Below are 22,762 nucleotides of genomic sequence, written 5' to 3' on the forward strand. Positions count from 1 at the left end.
CTCCGTGAAAAATGGAATTTTTAAGTCCATAAAATTTTGAAACTTGTTGCTTTTTATAATCGATTCTAATATAGAAATCAGAAGGAAATCTAATAATTTCTTAGGTTTATGAATATGCAGTGTGATGTATATGCAACAATAATAGGCCTAAGACATAGAATCAAAGAATATTGAGAATAATAATAATAATATTTTTATTCATTATCATTTGAAGTGAGTTTTTCGAAATCTCTCTGACCTTTTTCGTAGTACTTCTGATCAATTTCACTTTCAACAGGTTCAATAGAAATATCTTTAAACGGCAACTCTTTGTACTTATTTTCGAATGTTTCCCAGTTCTTTTTGAAGTCTTCTTCATCAGGCAAATCAAAAATTTTTTCATTATCAGTAGTTTTGACAAATTCAGCAATTTTCAGTGAAATTGATGTTGATAATCTACTGTGTTCACCGAGACTTTCCCAGAACAACAAAGAATTTCTTATCGCTTTGATGAAATTATTCCATTGCTCTTCATCGACAATAAATGTCTGGCACATGTAAATAATCAAATCAACAGTTGTTGCTTTTGGAATCAACTTCGCGGCTCTTGAATCAAGATCATTTCTTTGGAAAGGAGCAAAAATGAACATTCTTATTATGTGTAAAACAAAAGCAGGATTAAAACGAGAGTATTTCGCAAGATATTTCAATCCTGAATCAACAAAATGTGTTCCCAATTCCCAAATATTAGTTTCTTCTTTGAATTTCTCGCCAAAATACATGTAAACTTGGTAATCTAAATATTCCAATTCGGTAATTGGAAGAACTTTGTCCAAAAGCTCTTCATATGAACTCATACTTTGTGTTGATGATAAATTAAGGTCAATTTCCTGGTCTTCTTCATAGGATTCTTCAAATGAAAAATCATTATTTTCTTTGCTCCTGAATTTGAGCTGGCAATACGTCATTAGTATATAATTGAATGTATCTTTGTCGGAATAATAAGGATCGTGGTCTAAATCGGATAAAAACATAGAATATTGTGAATTCAAAATTTTGATGAATAAATCAGCAAATAGTAAATATGTTTTATGTGTAATTGAAAACTCATAACATAACTTGAAGAACTCGCGATAATTTTGAAGATGAAAATTATCTTTTATATATTTCATTGAATTCGAGTTTAATTGGAATCTTTCTGTATCTTCATCGCTGATGATAACCGTTACGTTCATTGTTAAGAGGATTTGGATTAAGAATGAGGAATATTCGATATTTTGGTGTTTGATAAGAGATTTAAGGAAGTAAAAACACGAAATGCAATCTAAGTTATTCACAAGTGTATAAAACATATAGCTTGATTCAAAAAATGAGGTAATAATTGAACTTTCCATTAAAGTTGCTGTTTGGAATATATCAAATATCGTATCTAGCTTTGATATTGATAACTTATCAGAAAATATAGATGATTGGAATAGCTTATCAATCAAAACATGATTTGATATAAGTGAATTCGTTAAAATTTTAACATCTCTACCAGATAGAAAGAATGCTGTAATGTCAAACTCTTTTTCGTTATAAGAGCCGAGATTTTCAATAATATTTGTTAAATTTCGTTGTAGATAGTCTAAAAGTTGGCTGTTTGATGATGTAAATGCAGTAATTATATCTGGCTCTTTCAATATATCAGTGTATTTAATTTGAGGGTCTTTTAACTTTTCCAATAAATGAGAATTCTTCATTTCACCCTGAAAATGATGGAAAATTTCTAATTTTTTAGATAAAAAATCCAACAATTTAAATGATCTTGATTTCAAAATACCATAATAATTCATATACAAATTTACCAAAATTTGAATCTTTTCGGAAAAATTCAATCATTATCTTATAATAAGAAGTTTGTTGAGTATATCATTCTTTTGTGTGTGATGTGTGTGCATAATGATTGGCCTTATGGCCTATATCTAATATTGGTTTTTATCATATATTCTCTATAAAAGAAGATGAGCAATCATTTGTTAGTATTTTGTTTTGAATATAAGTATTGTTGTATTGGTTGCTAATAATAATCATTCCTAAGTTCATTTTATGGATGAAGCGACTTTCATTTCGATCTTACTAGATTCACTTTCAGAAAATCAAGATACAATGAAAGAAGCTGAACAAAAACTTATCAGTCTAGCTAGCAATCAGCCTGAATTAATCCTTTTATTGGCATCAAATATATTAAACTCAGATAACAGAGAAATTAAAGTATATAATCTATCACTAATAGCCATAAAGAATACATTGTTATTACTTAATTCTAAAGAACAGCAAAAATATACATGGTCAGAAGTTTTATCTGAACAAACTAGAGAAAATGTTAAGCAAGGAATACTTAGAGGTACTTTAATTGATAATCCAATAGTATGTGGGCTTGCTGGTGCATGCGCTCAAATTATTTTTGCGATAGATCCGTCAAACTTCAATATTTTTGAATACTACGATCAAATACTTCAGATAGATGACTATTCAGACATCATTAAAGAATCAATACTCAATTCTATTAAAGATATTTTTGATAATGATATCAAAACTATCATTTCAAAGACTTTTTGGCTCGAGAATACAAGAAACTTAATGTTTAATATCTTTCAAACTATGATATCTCTTGTTAAAAATGCGCAAAACCATTCAATTAATTTGATTTCATCAGTTTTTCATTTATTACATTCTATTATTGATATTATGAAGAATGAATTAAATACGCAACAATCTCAAGAAGCTGTTATTGAAGCAGTTAATAGTATTTTACCAATTGTTATGGATATTGATTTATATTCTAATGTTCATGAGTTTTTACAACAGTATGTATTAGTTTTTAATGGACTTAGATGGAATGAAATACCAAGAGTTGCAGAATTAATTGAAATTGGAATAGAATCATCAAGATCTGACTTTGTATGTGTTTCTCTTGATTTTTGGTGCAAAATATCTGATTATGAAAAGACTCTAAATGAAGAAAAATGTTTTTCTGAAAAATTTCACCTTGCAAAAGAGCAAATTTGTTCAGAATTCCATTTTACAAGAGAAATAAAAGATATAATTGTTCCTGATGTAGAGTGTTGTACAAAATTATATTGTAAACAGCTTATTCCAAAGATTTTGATCATTTTACAAAATTCTGTTTTATATGGGAACCAAAATGAAGAAGATTTGGATTGGAACGTATTCGAACATGCAGCAACACTTCTAAAGAAACTAATGTGGTGCTTTTCAAGTGAAATTTATGAGCAAATTAATGATTTTATTTTAGAATCAAGGAGAAATCCAAAATATTACTATTCAGTCATTCTTATATTATCAGCATTTAGTTCTTGTAAGGATGAATGTGCTCTAGAGTTAATAGAAAACAATTTACATTTAATTTTGGATTATTCTTCATTTGGAGTGGCCGAAATCTGCCAGATTGCATTGAAAATAGTCAAATCTGTATCAGAGTTTAGTGATTTATTCACAAACAATGATCAAATTCAAAAAACAATTGAAATTATTTTATCTTTGCAAAATTCACAGCCAATTGTTATTCAACAATGTATAGATTGCCTATCTACGATCGTTTCACGAGTATCAGACTTGTTTGCTGAGCAATTCATTAATTCTTTCGCAGAATCAATATTTAATTTTATTTCTTTCGTAATTTCAAGAGAGGATTGTCTAGAACACGATTTAGTACGAAAATCATATGAAATATTTGAAGAAATAATTAAGAAATGCCCTGAAAACATGCCAAATACGATTGAATCACTTTATTCATCAACTTTTGAACAATTGACTTGTACAATCAATGATTTAGCATATGAAGGAATTATTCCTTACTTTATTATTAATGAATGTCTTTTGCATCTGATTACTCAAATTTTTAGATCATTTCCAAACCAAATGAAGCCCCATGGGATAGAATTTATAGAATTTATCTCACAGTTCTTTAAAGATGCAAGTTCTCCATTGTTTAAAGCAGTTCTTGACACAATTTTAGCAATAATTCTATCAATAGGCTTAGAATGCCAAAAAGTAATGAATATTATTAATAACATGCTTTCACATGCATTGCAATCAAAGAGTCCTGAGATAACTCAACAAGGAATTTTATTATTAAAAATTATTACTCAAAATTTGCCTCCAGAATCATTTGATGACTCAGATAAAGTTGTCAAGGACCTGATTGATATAATAAGTGACTCTGAGATGGTTTTAATTGCTCCTTTATCGCTAAATGCAATTGCACAAATTATGTCGAATATTCCAGAGAAAATCACAGATGAAATGGTCGATATTCTGATCAATAAAACAATTGAAATGTGTAATATCGATTTGATACAAGATATCCATGAAATTGAGTTCAGAAGTGAAGCATTCTCTTCATTATGTACAATTGGATGCATACTGCTTTCAATTTCATCCCAAGAGAATGTTTCTGCTCGAACAAAAACAATTTTTGACCAATTTAAATTCTTTAAGAATTTCTATGACTATGATGTAAATTCTTTAAATTGCTTTTGTTTGTTAGTAAGAAAAACAATAAATGCGCTTGGAAAAAACGCTCAAAGATTAGTTACAAGAATTCCTGTTTTCATGTTCCTTATATTAGCTACAATGCATGAGGATGATGAATTGTGTAAAATTGCTCGGTCTCTGTTTGAAGAATGTACTAAAATATAATTTTGAAAAAATATCTTAATTTTTTTACATATATCTCTAGGGAAATTATTGTATACACAATGAGTATTAACTTTATTCCCAATATTATCATTATAATAGCCAATTCGATTTTCTTTGATTTTGTTTATACGAAATGTGAGTTACTAACAATTAATTATTATAGGCATGGCATATTATCACTATTTCACCAACTTTTACCAGTTAGAATTCGATTTCAAATCGTCTTCCAAAGAAAAATAAGCTCAAATTGCTGCGAAATCGTATCGTTTTGATACGACGGATGCATACAAATCTGGGATGTCGAAGAAAATATCTCACCGTTTATATTTTCAGTTTTTGAATACACTGGAACTTTTTCTTGTCAAATTGTGGCGTACTCAATTTTTATTTCCATAACCACGAATGTATGTACAATCTTGTTTTAGACCCTAATTTTTATGCGGTATAAAATTCTGTCAATTTGACGAAGATAAAATAATTCTGCTAATGCATTATGAACGATTCGTTGTGAAAAAATATAATATTTAAAATTGATTTTTGAATGGATAATAATCGTTCAACTGATTTTTCTTCATTTGGCGTAAATGTGCAAAGAAGTTGACGATGCCAATGGAAGCAATGATGAACTTCCGAAGATGAAGACAGAATTACCAGAGCCATATGATCCTTCAAATAAACCAGATGAAAACGACACATTAAGGACTCCGGCTCATTCTACAAATTTAGCAGAAAAATCAACCGCAGTTGCTCAAAGCAAAGGTAATCCAATCGAAGATCTTTCAGTTTCTTCATAATCTCTGCAAATTTTCTTTTATTCTATCATGTTATATAATATATAGGCTTTTGTTAGGCTTGAATGCTTTTAGGTCATCACCCAAAAATCTAAAAGTAAAAATTACAATTGTTGAACGGCTATTATTTTTTTATACAAATTTATCATATTATTTTTTTCCAGTTCACAGAAAACTATATTAGATATAATAATTATCTCATGAACATTTATGCTTTATGATAACATGACCATGGATTCTATCATAAACGTATATAAATTTGATGCAACATAGGAAGTTATATAATATTTATAGGAAAAAATGTTGACATAATCCAATATAAATCTTTATGTGTAACTATGATGGATGTAGCTATCTTATATCACTGGAAATTACTAAAGATATGATATCGAAAAAAGTGACAGATTTTAGTTTCTATTCTTAGTTATTTTCAATGGTTAATGGTTTATGGACAGGTATCTTCACTACTGAAAGTGATGTCCAACTTGAAATAGAAGCTAAACTCATTCCGAAACGCGGCAAAAATCATGCATTTGTGATTGATGGTGTTGCTCTTGCGGAATTCATTCTAAAAGTACGAAATCAATCGAATAATTGCGACTTGTGGAGTGGTGGAAACTATGATTTATACGCTTTGGAGATAATTCGCTTTTTCAAAGTGTTGAAATCCATAAATGCGAAGGCTGAAATAGTTTTACCATTATCCAGATTGATGGGTAACATCAACCAATTCGAAAATGATGCTTCAACTCAAGCTCAAAGGTATTCTTCGAAAAATATTTTCAAAATCAACGCAGATGACGCTAAAAACAATGATATTAGAGGAATTTACCCACACTTTATCTTCCAAGTTATCAAAGAAACTGCAAATAAACTTAGAATTCCATTAGTTTACACAAAATTTGACTTAAAACGCTATATTGCTAAGATTATTTCAATTGGTGATGCAGATGCATGCATTATAAGTGACTCAGAATACCTAATTTTCCCACAAATAAAAGCTATTCCGATTGATTCTTTTTATCATACAGAAAGCGGAGTTTTGATTTGTTCCTACTTTACAGATGATATGGTTGCACGTCATGTTGGCCTTGTAAATAGGCAAAAACTTGTTGAGCTTTCAATTATTATGGGAAATCACTTTACATCACCATTATGGAACGATAGATACAATATTTATACTCTTCTCCATACACAACCTGATCCTATTTATCCATCTATTCTCATGGTCGCTTCTGTTGAAAAAATCAATCAAGATTACCACTTTTTCATAGAAGAACTGTCACCATTCACCGAGATTATCAATGTAGATCCAGATCTCCGGACAGCCATTGACAAATCTCGTGCATATTTTGACATTTCAGATGATCTTCCCAGCGAAGGTGATTCTTTCTGCAGACACGAGTCCGAAAAAGGTCATTTACCACCCTGGGCCGCCATTGTCGACGAAGGAAATGATCTTTGGATCGATCCTTGTTATGATGATTACAATCATGACGTAAACGCGCTCAAAATCACTATTCCCTTCCGCGAAGCTTTTTGTTCCATCCTCAGCAGAGAGTCTGTCATCGAACATTTCGTCTACGGCGATGGTCCAAACACCAGATCAGTTAAATTAGACCAAAACATTCCCTCTTTGATCAAAGTCAAGAGTTTGGATGAACAACAAAGGTATGAACTCCTTTACCAAGTCATCCACAAGAACTTTCCTACTCTTCCTTTGCTTTTCGACGATCCGATCAATCAAATTGAAGAGCCAATGAGAACTTCAGCCTTGGCCATTCGTTTTCTTCTTTCCACTTGTTTTACTGACCATCAGACACAGTACACAAAGATTACTGATGAACAAATGGATCTACAGAAGAAATACAATATACAAGGTGCTCCTTGTTTGGACTTTTTCGAGTTCAAATCTTTAGTTGCGATGTCAATTTGTTGTGTCTTCCTTGATTTGTCAAATGTCGAAATTCCAAACATGAAAACATCGCTCAGGAAATCACATGTGTCCGCGTTATACCAGACAACTGTACAGCATGTGATATGGCTTCAACAGTTCTTTGATTTAAGGAGATCGATGATTGAACCTGAGAGATTTTGGAATGGAAGATTGTTTTCTTTGATTTACGAATCAAATGGAAAAATTTTGAACAAAATTTTTGGTTCTTTATTCGATAATAAGCTTCTTAAAACACTTGATGCAACAAGGATACAGCCACTGATTAAGATTATTATGTATCCATTCCCTGGCGAGTTGTTTGAAGCTTTTTCTGGATGTCCGAGATGTCTTCCAATTTCTTCTTTCCAATTTTCGAACAAAAAGAAAGAAGTCAACTGGAAAACAGGCGAATTCACGGAAGTCGAAGTCGAAGATACAAACAAGAGAAGACATATTCAAATGGCTCCTCTTCCTCCTCCTGTTTCGAGAAAGGAATCACCAAAGAAAAGACAAGAAATCGATGAAGATGAAGAAATCGCTTTCTTACAAGAAATGGCCAAAAAGAACAAAGGAGGGCCAAAGATCGTTGAGGCAAAGAAGACAAACACAAACAAGACAAAGGAAAATTCATTCAGAAAGAAATTGACACAAACAAGCCAATTGGAACTCATCAAGATGATGAACGAGTACATGGAGAAGAAAAAACTTCCGCCTGGTGTATTATGAAATATATAATTTTTTTATTGATATATTTTGTTGTGTATATTCATTAAAAGGAAATGTTAGTATATATATTTTTTGCAAATCAATAATGGAAATGGGTTTAATATGTGTGATATAATTATCTAATTCCGTGTCCAATGTTCAAGAATGTTTTTGACTTTAATTCAAATTTCTGACAACGGGGGCGAAGCATCATTGAAAATTAACCGTGAATGTCGGGTAATGTTGGCGTAAGTGCACTCTTAACAAACTGCGAGAAGTAATCTTTTATTACGTTCCAAGTTTTTGAAATGTATCTAATACTATAACAAACACCAAGAATTCGAGATAAGTTTGAAAATATTGAATTGACTAAATATATAAGAATTGATAATTTTAGTCTCAAATTTAATGGATCACTTTCAACATTCTGACACACGCACACATACTATCTCTCTCTCAAATATTTGGAAAAATGAACGCAATACTTAGACTTATCTGATAAAATATTATGAGATGACATGCCTATTCTTAATATTAAATTGAATAAGAAAAGATTGCTTCACATGTCAGAGTGTGTCAAAAAAAATAGAGTTGTAAAAAAATTAATGGTAATTCTTTACAATTATAATTATTTTATTTACATGTGATAAATCATTGTAGCTGATGGTGGAAATGTATCCTTATTATTTTTATCTTCTGTAAAACCATATTCTTTGATAGTTTGCAGTATTGTTTGAATGTTATAATCACCTCTAAACATAAAAGAATGTTCGTGAGCATAATATGGAAATACAAAATCGTACATGAATAGAGATACATCATCCCAACTATTGAATTTATAGATTTGATTCAACATGATTTTGCAATTCCTTTTAATATCAAGTATATGTTTAATTTCCGATTCTTTATATTTAATTGTAGGATCAGTTTTTGCTTTTATAAGCAGCATTTCAAAATAATCAAGCGAATTACAGTACGTACGCTCAAGTTTTGCGAGTAAAATTGTTTGATTATTACGAAGATCTTCACTTGATTGATTTTTATTCGAATTACCTAAAATGTTTTTGTCATCTTGAGATGCTTGACGGAGACTGATAATCTCCTGAAACTTTTGATCTCCTATTATATTCATTGGTATATTCTCTGTAAATATATGAATAATGTGATACAAAGGAATTTGAGAATAATTATTATTTTCTGTGATATTAGAAACTGCTAAAGATAATGATTCTGAATCATAACAATAGTTGAGGAAATCATTGAATAGAAGATATAAAGATGGATAGTATCTGTGATCATTATTGATGCAAAAGACGAGAAAAGTAATGAATGGATTTGGATGAGATTCATATCTTGAATTTTTTTCTATAATTTCAAATAATTCGTTGAAATCAAGTGAATAAGGTTTCAAAATTTCTTGATTTTCATATGCTTTAATGCATATATTTAATAGGCGGCCTCTATCTACGTCTGTTAAGTTGTTATACCTTTTGTTGAAGAAATAATCTGAAATTAATAAAATTGAATTAATAAATATGTCAATTACGGTTTTAAAATCATTACTTACGTGTAAGTCCTTGGTATCAATTGATTTGTAAGTAAAATCATTTATTTTCAAAATTTGATCTGATTTGAGTGGAATGCAAGCCCAATCTATCGCATGATTAATAAGTTTTGATTCTTTTTCTATTAGTTTGACAAATATGTTGAGATAAACGCTGAATGAGATTTTGTTATCAAAATTTCCGTTGTTAGGGAAAATAGCAATGCCTACTGGAAACGATTTTGCTACAAAATATGAAAATTCGCCGGCGTTACTTGAGTATTCAATTTTGTTTGTTTGATTTTTTATTTCTCGATTTAAAGTAATGCCACTATCTGTCAATGATTCAGTGGACATCATCACAAAGAGTTTTGGCTCTTGTTTGTCAGAGAAATTTCGAAATCTCCAATAAAATTGTTGAGCTTGACTCATAAAAAATCCTGAAAAAAAAATCCACCAGATTTCTCTGGAATTTTGAATTTTGCTTTGATACAATTATTCACAACTTTTAATAGCATTTTTCATGTTTATTTGTATGAATTATGAAATATGTTTGAATCTCAATCGCAAATCATTCGTTACAATTGAACGAGAAGAGCACACAGAGCATAATAGTGCATGTTTCAATCAGAAATATGACACTTATTTTTAATTTTAGAAATAGAACTTATAATGAGTATTCAATTTATTTAAATGGTATGTTTTTAGTAAGTATATGTTAACCTAATCTCATGTTAGATCATATTGCAAATTTATGAAATTCACAAAATTTGAGCGTCAATATTGAAATTTTGATTTAAAATCAGTGATAAAACCCAATTGTCAATTGATTTTCAGGAATGAAAGCGCTTAACACTTCATTTTTAATTTGTCATTTATTATGCATCAAGAAAAAAGAAGGCAACAACTTCAAATCTTCTTTGATGGAGCCACATGGAAACTTAACGAAAAGTCAGCAGATACAATTTTCAATTTAGTTCAATTATTTGAAGATTTTCCTGAACTCAACAAATTTGTTCAAGGATTTCTTTGCGAAAACTTCATTTCGGTGATTAGATCATACTTCCCAATGTTTATTTTCTTATGGATGACCGCTTCCTTCAACCAAGTTTTTAGTATTTGCTTAACAATTTTTATTTTTTACGTAATTTTCATATTCGCAATTCAAAAAGTTCCAAAGCGTGATATATCACCAAACTCAGAAGGACTTCATATGGCCCTCAGCTTCTATTTTACATATCGAAGAATTTATGCTTACATGAGTTGGGGTAAAGCCATTTTGATGACTCTAGTCTTACTTTTAGCATTCTTTGGTTTCCCTCCGATAATTACTGCCATATTAATTCCAACAGGTGTTTGTTCCATATTATTAGAGACAGAAACTAGTGTTGGAAGGATGCGTGTTATGATAATGTAAGCTTGTTGTTTGTTTATTTGTAGATCTATCCAAATATTAAAAAAAATTATATTATCTTTTTTATTTAATTCCCTTTTATATTCTTATTTTATCCTAAATGTGTATTTACTTCCTACCTGATTTGCTTGTAAAAGCGATAGAAGTTGCAACTATAACCATTAGAATTATTTCATTCAAAGAATAAATATAAATATATATTGAATATGATGAAATTACGCTCTGATATCCGTTCTCAATTGATAATTTCAATGCCTTATTTCGAAATCTTTCCATTTAGATAGTTATTTTGTTGAATTAAATGAAATATATGATTTGTTTCCATTTTCCAAATAATTTTTGAAGTTTGATTTGGGTATTTAAATATTTCAATTGGCATCATATTAATTAAGCAACTTTTTAATCTTGGTAATTATATAACGATTTTCTACGTAGCCTTTGTTTGAACATATCATTATGAAACAAGTTATTGTGTTTATGTGTAGAAATTTCCTGCTTACCTTTATAAAAATGATTCAAAAAAAATTGTTTATAGAATAAGTAAAACAATTAGATTTTTAGACAAAAGAAGTAACAAAAAAGTGGGATAATATCAGAAATAGTCACAAGCTTTATGAGAAAATTACAATTTCACCGGTTTTGGACGTGCAATTCTTTTAGCAACTGCACGAGGTTTAGCTTCGTATTGTTCTGTATTATCAGCTGATTTTCTTGGAGCCGCCTTCCTCTTTGGTGGCTCTTCTGGGATAGAAATAACTTTCTTGAAACCTGTAGAATGTCTTTTAGAAGTAATCTCTGTAGCAGCTGCTGCTCTTGACGAAGCGGAAGACTTTGGCTCCGGTTCATCTGTTGATTCCATTATTGAAGATCTTCTGACTGAATGTATGATTAAATCTTTCTGATCCTCGTTTGTTCTAATAAGGCGAGCATTACGAGCAAATTTGGCTGGCCGTAAGCGAACTCTTGTTGAAGATTTGCCTTGGATGATATTCGAAGATTGTTCGTAGTTAAGAAGCGCTGCGGATAAGTTATCTGTCTTCCTATAGCCAGTTGGGATACTAGAGCAACTGATATCAATGTCGAAAAAGTCGTCGACTCTTCTTAAAGAGATGTACTGGGAAGCATCTACATCATGGAGTTCAACCTGTTGGGTATCACTCAAGAATGGATGCTTAAGGGCTTGAGGAATTGTCAACCGCTTTTTATTATCTACGGTCATCAAACCTCTGATGAAATCTGTACACTGATAAGATAAATATGATGGTATTGTATATTCTCCGTGTCTAATTTGTTCGAAAAGTTGAGTTTGGTTTCTCTTTGTCCATGGAAGCTGTCCTGTAACCATTGCGTACAAAATAACGCCGGAAGACCATACGTCACTTGTAATTCCATCGTATGGCTTTCCACTGATGCACTCAGGGGAAGCATAGCATGGAGAACCACAAGGGGTTGATGCAAGACCTTTGGAGTCAAGGAAGCGAGAGAGACCAAAATCTGATACTTTAAGCTGACCGAACTTATCTAGTAAAATATTTTCTGGTTTCAAATCACGGTGAGTGACTCCCATGTGATGAATATAATCTAACGTTTTAAGAAGTTCTCTTATTTTCGGACGGGCTTCGTCCTCTTTCAGACGTCCATGATCTACAATATACTGGAATAGCTCTCCATTTGGACAGAATTCCATAATTACGTAATAATTTAATTTGTCCTTCAAAATGTCTATCATTCCGACAATACCTGGGTGGTGCATTTGCTGGTTAATTCTAATTTCAAGTTCAAACCTTTTTTCCAAGTGGTGTGTCGAAAGTCTAGATTTGGGAACTATTTTGCAAGCATAATATTGCTGTTTTTCTTCATTATACGCTAACTTTACCACAGAAAATGCTCCCTCACCTACTGTGCCACGTATGGTGTAAGGACCGATCTTCGTTGGCGCGACAACTTGGACGCCAGTGGAGGTCATTATTGTGAGCAAACCGATGCATAAAAATATAAACATCCTTTTTATTGCGAAATCATGGTTTTAATAATCTATATGATGTATAGATCATATTTAAATAATAAAAATAATCTCTTATAATCACCCATTCTCAAATAACAGAAATTAATAGAAGATTTCTGACATTTTACATGGCATAATAACGGCCGTTTATAATAAGCCAGACAACTTTTTAAGTGGTATAATATTGCTTGTTTTGTAAATATGAATTTTCACATTAAAAATGTAAAATTATTCTAAAGATATTTCGGAGATAAAGGTAACTAAACTCCTTTCGCCGATCCGATTTGCTCCATATTTAAAATATAGCTTGCATATGTAGAAGAAAAGCTAATTTTGAAGTACGCCCGAAATCCACCAACAGGATTTCGAGCTACTAAAAAGGTACTTTTAAATGTGATTTTTTTTATAAAAAATTAAATTTATTTTAAGATCAGACTAAAAACTAATTTTATGGAAAATCTATATCGACAAATTTATTACTTATTGGGTATATAGATTTTTTGATTATGGCGATTATGTCTGATATGCTTCCAATAAGCCAAAACACATTTCATACTGATTTCTATAAAAGGTATCTTTATTATAGAAGTGTAAGCTATATCTGTTTGTTTTTTTATTATAACAAATTCAAAATTCTCTTATAAGGATTAGATGAAATCTGTATTATTAAATCATTAGCTAAATGAAGGTTCAAATAGAAAGTAAATATCAATTTATATGATACTGAAACCAAATAGTTCTTTTAATAAAAGATAACACGCTGAAAATTATTGAGTATTTGCAAATCTCAAAAATCTATTGGTGAATTTGGCTCAACTTTTAAAATTATAACATCCATATCAAATCATAAAAGCAGACAAAAATTAAAGCCAAACCTATCGGCCAATTTTTTTTGATATTTTGATTTTTGAGGTATACTTTTAAAAGTGGATTTAAAGCACTTATGAAAAAACATTAACTTCTGTCGTTATGATTATTGATTTAGACAATAATGATTTTAATCTTTGATTATCAAAACACTAAAGTCATCTTTTTAACATTTGCTTGGTAGCATTAACTCAAGTCTAAAGTACTATTTTATGTGGCACTCTTAGAATTTTTGTATTCATTGTACACGCTGAAATAGTACCATTAAAGTTATGGCGGACTTTCAAAAAATAGTTTGGTCACCTTTTCGGAGATCGTCGGGATTGACACATTAATCAAAAAAATGTGAAAATCTATCATAAATATTCAATTCAATATTGAATCACTGACGATTTTGGTTTTCTGGATTAAAATTGATGAATCGATATTTAGCATATCCGCTGAATCATAAAATAAAAGGCACTCTGGAATCAACTGTGCAATGTTTGTATAAATGAAATATCAATCAGTTGGATTAGATCTTGATTTATATCAGTTTTCTTCAATTGCCTTGATTGGAACCTGATCATTGAGTTAATTTTGGTCAAAATGTTAATGAAATAATGGAAATGACTATATCATCACTTCCTTTTGCAAATCCCTCAAATCTAGGACGAAAGATTTCTATTAACTCTATGGAATGGAATCACTAAGTCACATTTAGTAAGTTGAAGAATATTGCTTCGTGTTTTTTATAACAAATAGAAACTCGGTCATTTTTGTACTTTTATCCTATGTTGCAATTCATAGAGCTGTTTACCCATATTCAACGATTATATGAAAAAGTGCAAAATATTAATCAGAAGATCACCAAAATGAGTAATTTCGTCAAGAGGTAGTAGCTCAACGAAAGAGCATGGGATTGCAGTTCCCCGGGTTGTTGGTTCGAATCCAGCTTGCCCCTTTGATATTTTTGAAGTTTTTTTTTGTTAATGAATTTCCTAACAAGGCATATTTTCTTTCTATTTCTTTTCTAAACAATTAATTGATAAAATTAAGCATAAAAACAATCAAAACACAAAGTTCTCCAAGTCGAAGTAATGAATCCTTATGATATCCATTGTTCTTACTTGTATTTATAGATATCATATTTGATGTAGGAGTTTCAACCAAAGTTGATGATCTCATATCTTAAGTCGAAGACAAAGAAAGTATTCACCAATCAGCAGCACTTGATCTTTGCAGACAAGTAACTTGGAGATAATCATTTATACGCATTTTTTACACCCAATGTATAACCATAATAAATGAATGAACTCTAAGTTATAGTATGTATAGGGTGTCCAAAGGTGCGTTTAGCACAGCGCTCTATATGAGACTATTAAAGGAGATATATGCTGATTATAAATATATAATAAAAAATATGAATATATGTATATGATGAGTATGTTGTATTTTGGCGCCATGCCGGAATATAAAATGAATTTTGAGACAAGAGGCGGTTTCGCGGGAAATTTTGGCGGGATTTTTTTCATTTTTTTAATGAATCATAAAGAAAACATCCTCGCTCTTGCAAAAAAAATGCAAAGACTGTAAAAAAATCTACGAGACATTGGTAAAATGCTTCGGTATGGATGCTCCTAGCTATTCCACTGTAACGTATCATGTTAGGATGTATCACTTCATGAACAAAAAGGCGCCCATCATAAAAATTGACAAAAAATCGCCGGATCAAAGAAAAATCAAAGCAATTCTTCAAGCGCTAGATGAAGACCCAAGAGCATCACTCAGAAGGATAGAGGAGATGACAAAGATACCACGTACAACAGTCAGTTATTATCTGCACAATTATTTAAACTACAAACTAGCGTATACACGTTGGGTTCCGCACAACCTTAATTCAGTTCAAAAAAAATCTAGAGTCCAATCTTCGAAAGAGCTCCTCTATATTGGGTGCGTATCAATCCAAGAAGTTTCGCTTTTTAGTAACAGGGGACGAGTCTTGGTTTCAATATGCAACAGAAGCCAAAATCATGTGGATCCCGAAGGATGAAAATCCGCAAACATTCCCGAAGAAAAAAATTGACACACCAATGATGATGTTGTCGGTTTTTTGGGGCGTGAATGGCATCATCGCAATTGATATTCTTCAAAAACCTAATACGATGAATGCTCAGTATCTAATTGACAATGTTCATACTCAAATTATCAATTCTGATGAGTTTGAGAAATCCAAACAACAAAAACAAAAGTTTGCAATTCATTTTGATAATTCAAGAGTTCACAAAAGCCATAAGGTAATGAATTACTTGGTGGAAAACAATGTCAAAGTTGTTCCAAACCCAATTTATTCACCTGATATTGCACCCTCTGACTTTTATTTATTCGGCACGCTAAAAAAGAGAGCTGAAGGACGCGAATTCGCGAGTCCAGATGATCTTGAAAATTTTGTAAGAGAGCAATTTGAGCAATTTTCTCATGATGATTTAAAGCGTGTCTTTCAAGCCTGGATCGATCGCTGCGAACGCGTGATTGAATCCAATGGTGATTATATTTAAATAAACTTTATATATATGTAACTTGTTTATTTCTATTCGCAGTATTCAGGTTTGTGCTAAACACACCTTTGGACACCCTATATTATAATAAAAATTAATAATAAAAAATAAATTTTTACATGTATGCGATATCAAGAACTTTCTTACAAATGTCATCCACAACATTGAGAGGCTGACCATATCTTTGTGCCAAATCACTTCTTTCCTTTTCCGGCAATTTCAAGAAAAGAATTGCCAAATCCAAGTTAAACATTGTCTGGCAAGGCAATCCGAAGTTGTTTCTCATCACAATTCTGTGAACTTCAGCAGAAAACTGTCCTAAACTCTCAACATTGTTGCACAAGAAAGTAAACAGAGGTTCTGTGTCTGCAGGCAATTCTATAACTCCAATTAATTGTCCTTCAGAAGTTCCTATGACAACCAAGCCATTATCAGCGATTGCAATCGATGTTGCAGGAGAGCACAATGCGTATGACGAGTCAATGACCAATTCATTGACTGTCGTGTTGTGGAATTCGCTGTATTTGAAGACATATAATGATCCGCAATCATCAATTCCAAAAATCATTCCGTTTTTAATTAAAACGTTGACAATTGACATTGCCAGTGAATTCCTTGCTTTCTCTTCGAATCTCTCTGATGCTCTGTTATATTTAATCAAAGAAACACTCTGTAGATCATCACCAACAACGATATAATCATTTTCAGCCGAAATGCAACAAGATGCGCCCAAAGTTTGGTAAGTTGCAGCTGGTTTCAGCTTGATTTCGGAAAGAGAAACAGGAGCAATCTCAAAGATCTGTATCATATCGGAATATGCTACTAAATATGAATCACAAAAAGTGACAATATTATAAGGAACATTTTGTAAATTGAAATCAGATCTTGGCTCTAGAATTCCATGGATAATCTCGTATAGTTTGAGTTTCTTAGAGAAAGCAGCTGCTAACAAGTAATGGTTCTCGTATTCCAAGACACTCATTGCAACAAATTTTTGGTCGTCACTTTTTTCTGAAATTCTTGTTTCAGAAGGAATAAATGGATGTTTTGAAACGCAAAATTCTCCGGAATTCAAGTAAAGAACGAATTCCCCTGTAGGCAGTCTAACACAGGACTTGATTTCCTCTGCAACTAACTCGGACCTGACTTCCGGTTCTGTGTTGCCGATCAAATAAATTGAGAGCAAACCGTTTGACACAATTACAGCTGTGTTGTTGAAAAGTGACGCTTGGTTGAATCCAGAACACGCCAAAGTCCACATTGCGCCTCCTACGAACATCACTGGGTTCTCACCTGTTATGCAGTAACCGCGCGGTGTCGGGCAGACTCCTGTGTGAAGTCCTGCGCATTGAACTCTTTTTTCTGTCAAATTTTGGTCCAAAAAAATGACATCATCTCTTTCGAGGACAATTACTAAAACATTCGAGTCGAAGAAGGCCGCAACAGCTGAAATGTCATTGATCTCTTTGATGGCGTTGCCTTGGCGATCAAATATTCCAACACTACGCTTAGACCATGAAACAAAACATAGTTTTTCGCCGTCTGAATCAACAGATGAGAAATCAACATTAGAAACATGTTGTGTTAATAGTTCGTGGCCATTCTCGTATAAAACAACTTTATCGTCAAAAGTGACAGTTGTAAATTTTCCGTTAATTGAGGCGTGAACAACTTTTTTAGGGAATTTTGTTGTTTTTCCGAAAAATGACATTGAATCTTCGCAGATTTGGATGTAGCCTTGTTCTGTTGATGCAAAAGCGATGGTCTTGCCTTCGAGAAGTGGTTCTGAGTCTAAAATGGAGACTTTGTCGTCATCAATTGACAATGCAACTGTTTTTCCAGCGAATGAAGTGACGAAACGCCTCTCATTAATCATCCAAACGCCTTCACAGCCTGGAAATGGCATTTGGGCAACCTCTTCCAGCTGAATTTCGCGAGTTAGATGAGCTGCGTATCTTCCTGTGCAAAGGCAGTCAACTTGGGAGCTGCCAACAGGTATGATCTGTCTGATAGCACCTGGTGATTCGAATAATGGCTCGATCTGGGGCTTCTGTGGAAATTCATCATTATTTATATGGATCATCGATGTTAAACCATTCGCGCCGATCGCAATTGCACTTGTATCATTGTAGCGGATAAGAGCAGCAGGGTTGTTGATCTGTCCAACGGCTGCAGCTTCAATTGTCCCTGAATCTAAAATTGTAATGAGAATTATTTGGCCGGAAGCGTCAATTGCCACGTATAATGAGTCACGTAATTTGCAGAGCGATTGCATCATGTGCATCGTAAAAACAGTTGATGAATTTTGAGTTGGAGATGTAGTGATAATAAAGTGTATTTTACGAGCTACGTTTGTAGAGAATGCAACTACTGTTGTTTCGTTGAGAACTGTAAGCATATAAGCATCGCTTTCGAGCATTATCGAAAAGTTTGTCTTTGGAACGAAAATTTGCATTGCTTCGTCTGATTCGAATACCTGTATTTTAGTTGGACCCTTGAAATCTTCAAATAAAACAACTAATTGTGCACAAATGTCGTCAACACACATTATTTGAAAATCGATGATTGATTTACAGCAAACTGGACAGTTAAATGAAGCAACAAGGCGAGAATATGCTGAAATACGATAATATTGAATTGATGTTTGACAAGTTTGGACAAATAAAGCTTTTGGACTGACAGCAACGCGAAATGGTGGGTCAATTTCAACACCAACTGAAGATTTCATATTTCCTGATTGTACGGTTGTAATTTCGCCGTTTGTATAACGAAGAATTGAAAAACGGTAATCTGATAAAATGACTAACAGGTTTGTTTGAGTATCCTGTGGATGTCTGAGAGGGATGACGCGTGCAACATCACCGAATATTTGAAATTCTGTGTATAATTTTCTTTGGTTTGGAAGTATTTTGTAAAATTGAATGAAGCTTCCGTGCGCAATAACAAGAGTTTCGCATTCTGGGAAGAAACCATTCAACAATGCCCCATCGGTGTTTGTTGTTGGCTGGCAAAGAGAGATAACACCGTAAGGCATTGTCACTTTTTTAAATTAAATTAAAATCTTTTGCTTTGCTGAATTTTGAGCACATATAAGAAAGAAATCAATATGTTTTCTTTCATACAAAGCATTATTTTCACAAGATAATTTATCATCTCACTCAAATTCTAATAATTCATATGTTTTAGTTAATATCCTGAAAAATATCATAAAAATATTTGAGAAACTTCATTCATTATGTCATTACTTAAACTATATATGCATTAGCTTTTATTTTATTCCTATAATAATAGTAGAATTCTTTTAAATATCAAAATACATAATCATATTCTTATATTGTTGCTTAATATCAAGTGAAGTAACTTATCTAAGATCAGATTGTATATGTTTTCAGTCAAATTTATATGTTTTCTGTATTTCAAGATGAGATATTTCATTTGCTTTTGTTGATCGATCATTTCGAATTTCATAAGAACGCTCTATTCACAAACTCATAGAAAATCATATTTAGGATTGTGAAATAAGGGGTTTTCCTTTCAGATAAAAAATTGGTATTTTCCATTGATATTTAAATAAATACTTCGATAATTTTATTAAGCATAATTTATTTCATTTTACTTTCGATTGTTTGGGATAGCCAAGTAAATGATTCTTTAATGTTAGTTCCCTGAAGAGCTGATGTAGGCATGATTGTCCACGGTCTATCTTTAATTTCAGACAATGTTAATTTAGAAGTGATTTCGTCGACATTCATTGATCCGGAGATATCTTGCTTATTTGCGATAATTAAAAGGGGAACACCTCTCAATTCATCTTCCATTAATAACGCTTGAAGTTCGTCACGGCATAAATCAATACGTGCACGATCTGCTGAATCGATAACGAAAACGATACCATGCGAATCTCTGTAATAAAGTCTCCAGAAAGGTCTGAGTTGGTGTTGACCACCAAGATCCCAAATCTGAAGCTTAAGATTTCCGACTTCTACCTTTTCTAAATTAAAGGCAACTGTTGGTTGAACTTGTTGTACGTAATTTCCTAATTTTAAGTGATATAAAATTGTGGTTTTACCTGCAGCATCAAGACCGAGGATCAAAATACGAACATCTGGCTTGCCTTGAAATAAGGATAAGACACTCGAAATGATGCCTCCCATTTTTGCTGCACTTTTTTTTGTAAAATAACCGTTCAAACAATTTTATAAATTTCTGAACTAAAGAATAGTATATCCGGAAAAATTATCAAATATTACGTAATTTTGCTCTAATAATTCAGAAAGATGAAAGTGACTAAAAGAAATACATTTTCATCACAATTTTGACTTATAAGAGCAGTCTTATAGCCTATAACTGAACAAATATATCTGTATCTGTACGAAAAAGAACTTATTAGCATATAAACATCCATTTTGAAAGGTTTTTTTGAAACATTTTTAATTCTTTTGTGTGAAATATAGACACAAGAAGACATTTATATAAAAAATCAATGCTGTATACTATAACATACAAGAAATATTTAATAACGTAAAATAACATAATAAAAAAAGCTCTATTAAAAACAAATTTGCGAAAAAATGTAAATTACTGTTGGCCAAAAGCGGAAATCAAATCATAGGATTGGTCAAAGTACACTTGGTCCTTCTTTTGATTCAGAAAAGATAAATTAATCAAAGGAATTGCTCGAAGGTACTGTTTTTCAACAGTTTCTGGTACCTGTTCGAATAATGTATTATCATCAATCTCCAATAGTTGGCCTTGGCCGATTCTACTAATTCTGTTTGAAAATTCAGGATGATTACATTGTTTTAAGCCTGTATTGTAAATTCTGATAGCATTCTCTTTATCATTCTTTTTCTCAAAGATAAATCCGAGATTTAGCCATGCAACTCGTCCATTTTGTTTCATATAAATCGAGCGTTGAAAAGCAATCGCTGCTTCATCTAATTGTTCATTCTGATAGTACAAGAGGCCAATGGCAACCCAAAATGTTGCATTTTCACCCCAATAATCCATACAGACTTTGAAATATTCGTAACTTTCAACGTATTGGCCTAATAAATAGTAAATTCTAGCCAAAAGGAGGCTGATATAGTAGTCTGGATAATTTCTATAGTAATTAAGTATTGTTGGTAATAATTCATTCAATCCAATTGTATTTGAAATTAAAAATTGTAAAATAAGGCTTTCGCGGATTAATAATTCGTTCTTTGGATATACAGCAAGTAAGTTATTGACCATTTTCAGGGAATCATCTGTTTTTAGGCTTTGATAAGAAGTGAATGCGATTTGTAGTGTTATATCTTCAACGGTAAGCTTTTCTGGAGGGTTATTTGCAAGTGAACTGAAGAGTTTAAACGCTAAATCATAATTCTTAAGTTGGCGGTTTAAAATTGCAAATCTCATTGTAAAATCTTTATTTTTTGCATCGCTGAATTCTTTAGTGTTAACTTTGAGGAAGCAATCTAAAGCTTCATGGTATCCCGTAAAGTGTTGATGTAAAGCCCCAAATAAGTACCAATCCTCGGATGTAAAGACTTGTTGGTTATATCGAAAGGCAGATAAATAAGATGCATATGCGTTAGGAAAATCGCCTAGTATGTAATAACACTTTCCTATTTCGAGTAGCTTTTCCGCGTTTGGTTGATTTTTAATTTGATCGATTAATTCCGTTATTCTTGAGTTTACCAAGCAAATTAGTTTGGTATGATCGTCCTCACCTTCAATTTTAACATTTGATGGTAAATATGCAACTATACGACTCGATGCTATTGACATTTCTTCATTGGCATTCATTAGTTGGCATAATTCTTTTGCTGATGTGAAAGCGTTCTCTAAGGTAGCTCCAATATTGCCGAAAAGAGGTGTTGTAGAAATCGGTGAAACAGTAGAATTCATAAAAAACTTATTTTATCGGTATAAAAAAAATTGAATGTTTTACAGTTCGATACATAAGTCCTATTTTATTGAAACAATCGATTTTATTGCAATAGGAAGATGCATTTATGCTAGATTTGGCGCGTTTTCTCAAGTTTCAAAATTTTGCTTTCTTACAAAATCAATAAATATACTAAAACTAGTTATATTAGGCAATAATATGAGAAATCTACTTGAAATTTGAGATCAGAAAAAATTGATTGTTCTTTCACTAGTGGGATCAGCACGAACCGAAGTGATATGTGAAATTAGCATAGGCAGTACTTTGTAATAGCAAAAGAATAACAATTTCCACAAATTGGCCTTACATTTTTATGTAAAAAAATCACAAACTCTATAATTTTGAAAAT

General features: G+C 31.9%; 10 protein-coding genes, 1 non-coding gene and 1 pseudogene across 12 annotated transcripts, besides 2 other annotated features; 6 read left to right on the forward strand and 6 right to left on the reverse strand.

The window, feature by feature from the left end:
- Positions 1-192: 192 nt before the first annotated feature.
- TVAGG3_0546350 (uncharacterized protein) lies at positions 193-1,721 on the reverse strand (the record flags this gene model as incomplete). Its single annotated transcript, XM_001318094.2, has 1 exon — positions 195-1,721. One exon carries the CDS (start codon positions 1,719-1,721, stop codon positions 195-197), a length of 1,527 nt encoding a protein of 508 aa, XP_001318129.1.
- Positions 1,722-1,826: 105 nt separating this feature from the next.
- On the forward strand, positions 1,827-4,694 carry TVAGG3_0546360 (importin beta family; the record flags this gene model as incomplete). The annotated part of the gene is made up of 1 exon (XM_001318093.1): positions 2,068-4,683. One exon carries the CDS (start codon positions 2,068-2,070, stop codon positions 4,681-4,683), a length of 2,616 nt encoding a protein of 871 aa, XP_001318128.1.
- A 453-nt stretch (positions 4,695-5,147) lies between these two features.
- Positions 5,148-5,596, forward strand: TVAGG3_0546370 (uncharacterized protein; the record flags this gene model as incomplete). Its single annotated transcript, XM_001318092.1, has 1 exon — positions 5,268-5,477. The coding sequence occupies one exon, from the start codon at positions 5,268-5,270 to the stop codon at positions 5,475-5,477; it is 210 nt and encodes a 69-aa protein (XP_001318127.1).
- A 276-nt stretch (positions 5,597-5,872) lies between these two features.
- TVAGG3_0546380 (asteroid protein family) lies at positions 5,873-8,547 on the forward strand (the record flags this gene model as incomplete). The annotated part of the gene is made up of 1 exon (XM_001318091.1): positions 5,908-8,136. One exon carries the CDS (start codon positions 5,908-5,910, stop codon positions 8,134-8,136), a length of 2,229 nt encoding a protein of 742 aa, XP_001318126.1.
- An 88-nt stretch (positions 8,548-8,635) lies between these two features.
- TVAGG3_0546390 (uncharacterized protein) lies at positions 8,636-10,111 on the reverse strand (the record flags this gene model as incomplete). Its single annotated transcript, XM_001318090.2, has 1 exon — positions 8,753-10,090. The coding sequence occupies one exon, from the start codon at positions 10,088-10,090 to the stop codon at positions 8,753-8,755; it is 1,338 nt and encodes a 445-aa protein (XP_001318125.1).
- Positions 10,112-10,537: 426 nt separating this feature from the next.
- On the forward strand, positions 10,538-11,180 carry TVAGG3_0546400 (uncharacterized protein; the record flags this gene model as incomplete). The annotated part of the gene is made up of 1 exon (XM_001318089.1): positions 10,539-11,075. One exon carries the CDS (start codon positions 10,539-10,541, stop codon positions 11,073-11,075), a length of 537 nt encoding a protein of 178 aa, XP_001318124.1.
- Positions 11,181-11,614: 434 nt separating this feature from the next.
- On the reverse strand, positions 11,615-13,038 carry TVAGG3_0546410 (protein serine/threonine kinase protein; the record flags this gene model as incomplete). Its single annotated transcript, XM_001318088.2, has 1 exon — positions 11,695-13,038. One exon carries the CDS (start codon positions 13,036-13,038, stop codon positions 11,695-11,697), a length of 1,344 nt encoding a protein of 447 aa, XP_001318123.1.
- A 291-nt stretch (positions 13,039-13,329) lies between these two features.
- Positions 13,330-14,251: a mobile genetic element.
- A 564-nt stretch (positions 14,252-14,815) lies between these two features.
- On the forward strand, positions 14,816-14,887 carry TVAGG3_0546430. The gene has a single exon. It is a non-coding gene; the product is annotated as a tRNA-Cys (tRNA).
- A 371-nt stretch (positions 14,888-15,258) lies between these two features.
- Positions 15,259-16,561: a mobile genetic element.
- Positions 15,355-16,481, forward strand: TVAGG3_0546450 (annotated as a pseudogene). The gene has a single exon. A coding segment is annotated over exon 1 (1,127 nt).
- Positions 16,562-16,596: 35 nt separating the features above from the next.
- On the reverse strand, positions 16,597-19,649 carry TVAGG3_0546460 (DNA repair/RNA processing CPSF family; the record flags this gene model as incomplete). The annotated part of the gene is made up of 1 exon (XM_001318087.1): positions 16,597-19,515. The coding sequence occupies one exon, from the start codon at positions 19,513-19,515 to the stop codon at positions 16,597-16,599; it is 2,919 nt and encodes a 972-aa protein (XP_001318122.1).
- Positions 19,650-19,928: 279 nt separating this feature from the next.
- Positions 19,929-20,696, reverse strand: TVAGG3_0546470 (GTP binding; the record flags this gene model as incomplete). Its single annotated transcript, XM_001318086.1, has 1 exon — positions 20,084-20,635. One exon carries the CDS (start codon positions 20,633-20,635, stop codon positions 20,084-20,086), a length of 552 nt encoding a protein of 183 aa, XP_001318121.1.
- A 248-nt stretch (positions 20,697-20,944) lies between these two features.
- TVAGG3_0546480 (cellular component assembly) lies at positions 20,945-22,380 on the reverse strand (the record flags this gene model as incomplete). Its single annotated transcript, XM_001318085.1, has 1 exon — positions 21,060-22,373. The coding sequence occupies one exon, from the start codon at positions 22,371-22,373 to the stop codon at positions 21,060-21,062; it is 1,314 nt and encodes a 437-aa protein (XP_001318120.1).
- Positions 22,381-22,762: the final 382 nt, after the last annotated feature.

This window comes from Trichomonas vaginalis, chromosome II, assembly GCF_026262505.1.
Source record: "Trichomonas vaginalis G3 chromosome II, whole genome shotgun sequence".
Classification (NCBI taxonomy): domain Eukaryota; phylum Parabasalia; order Trichomonadida; family Trichomonadidae; genus Trichomonas; species Trichomonas vaginalis.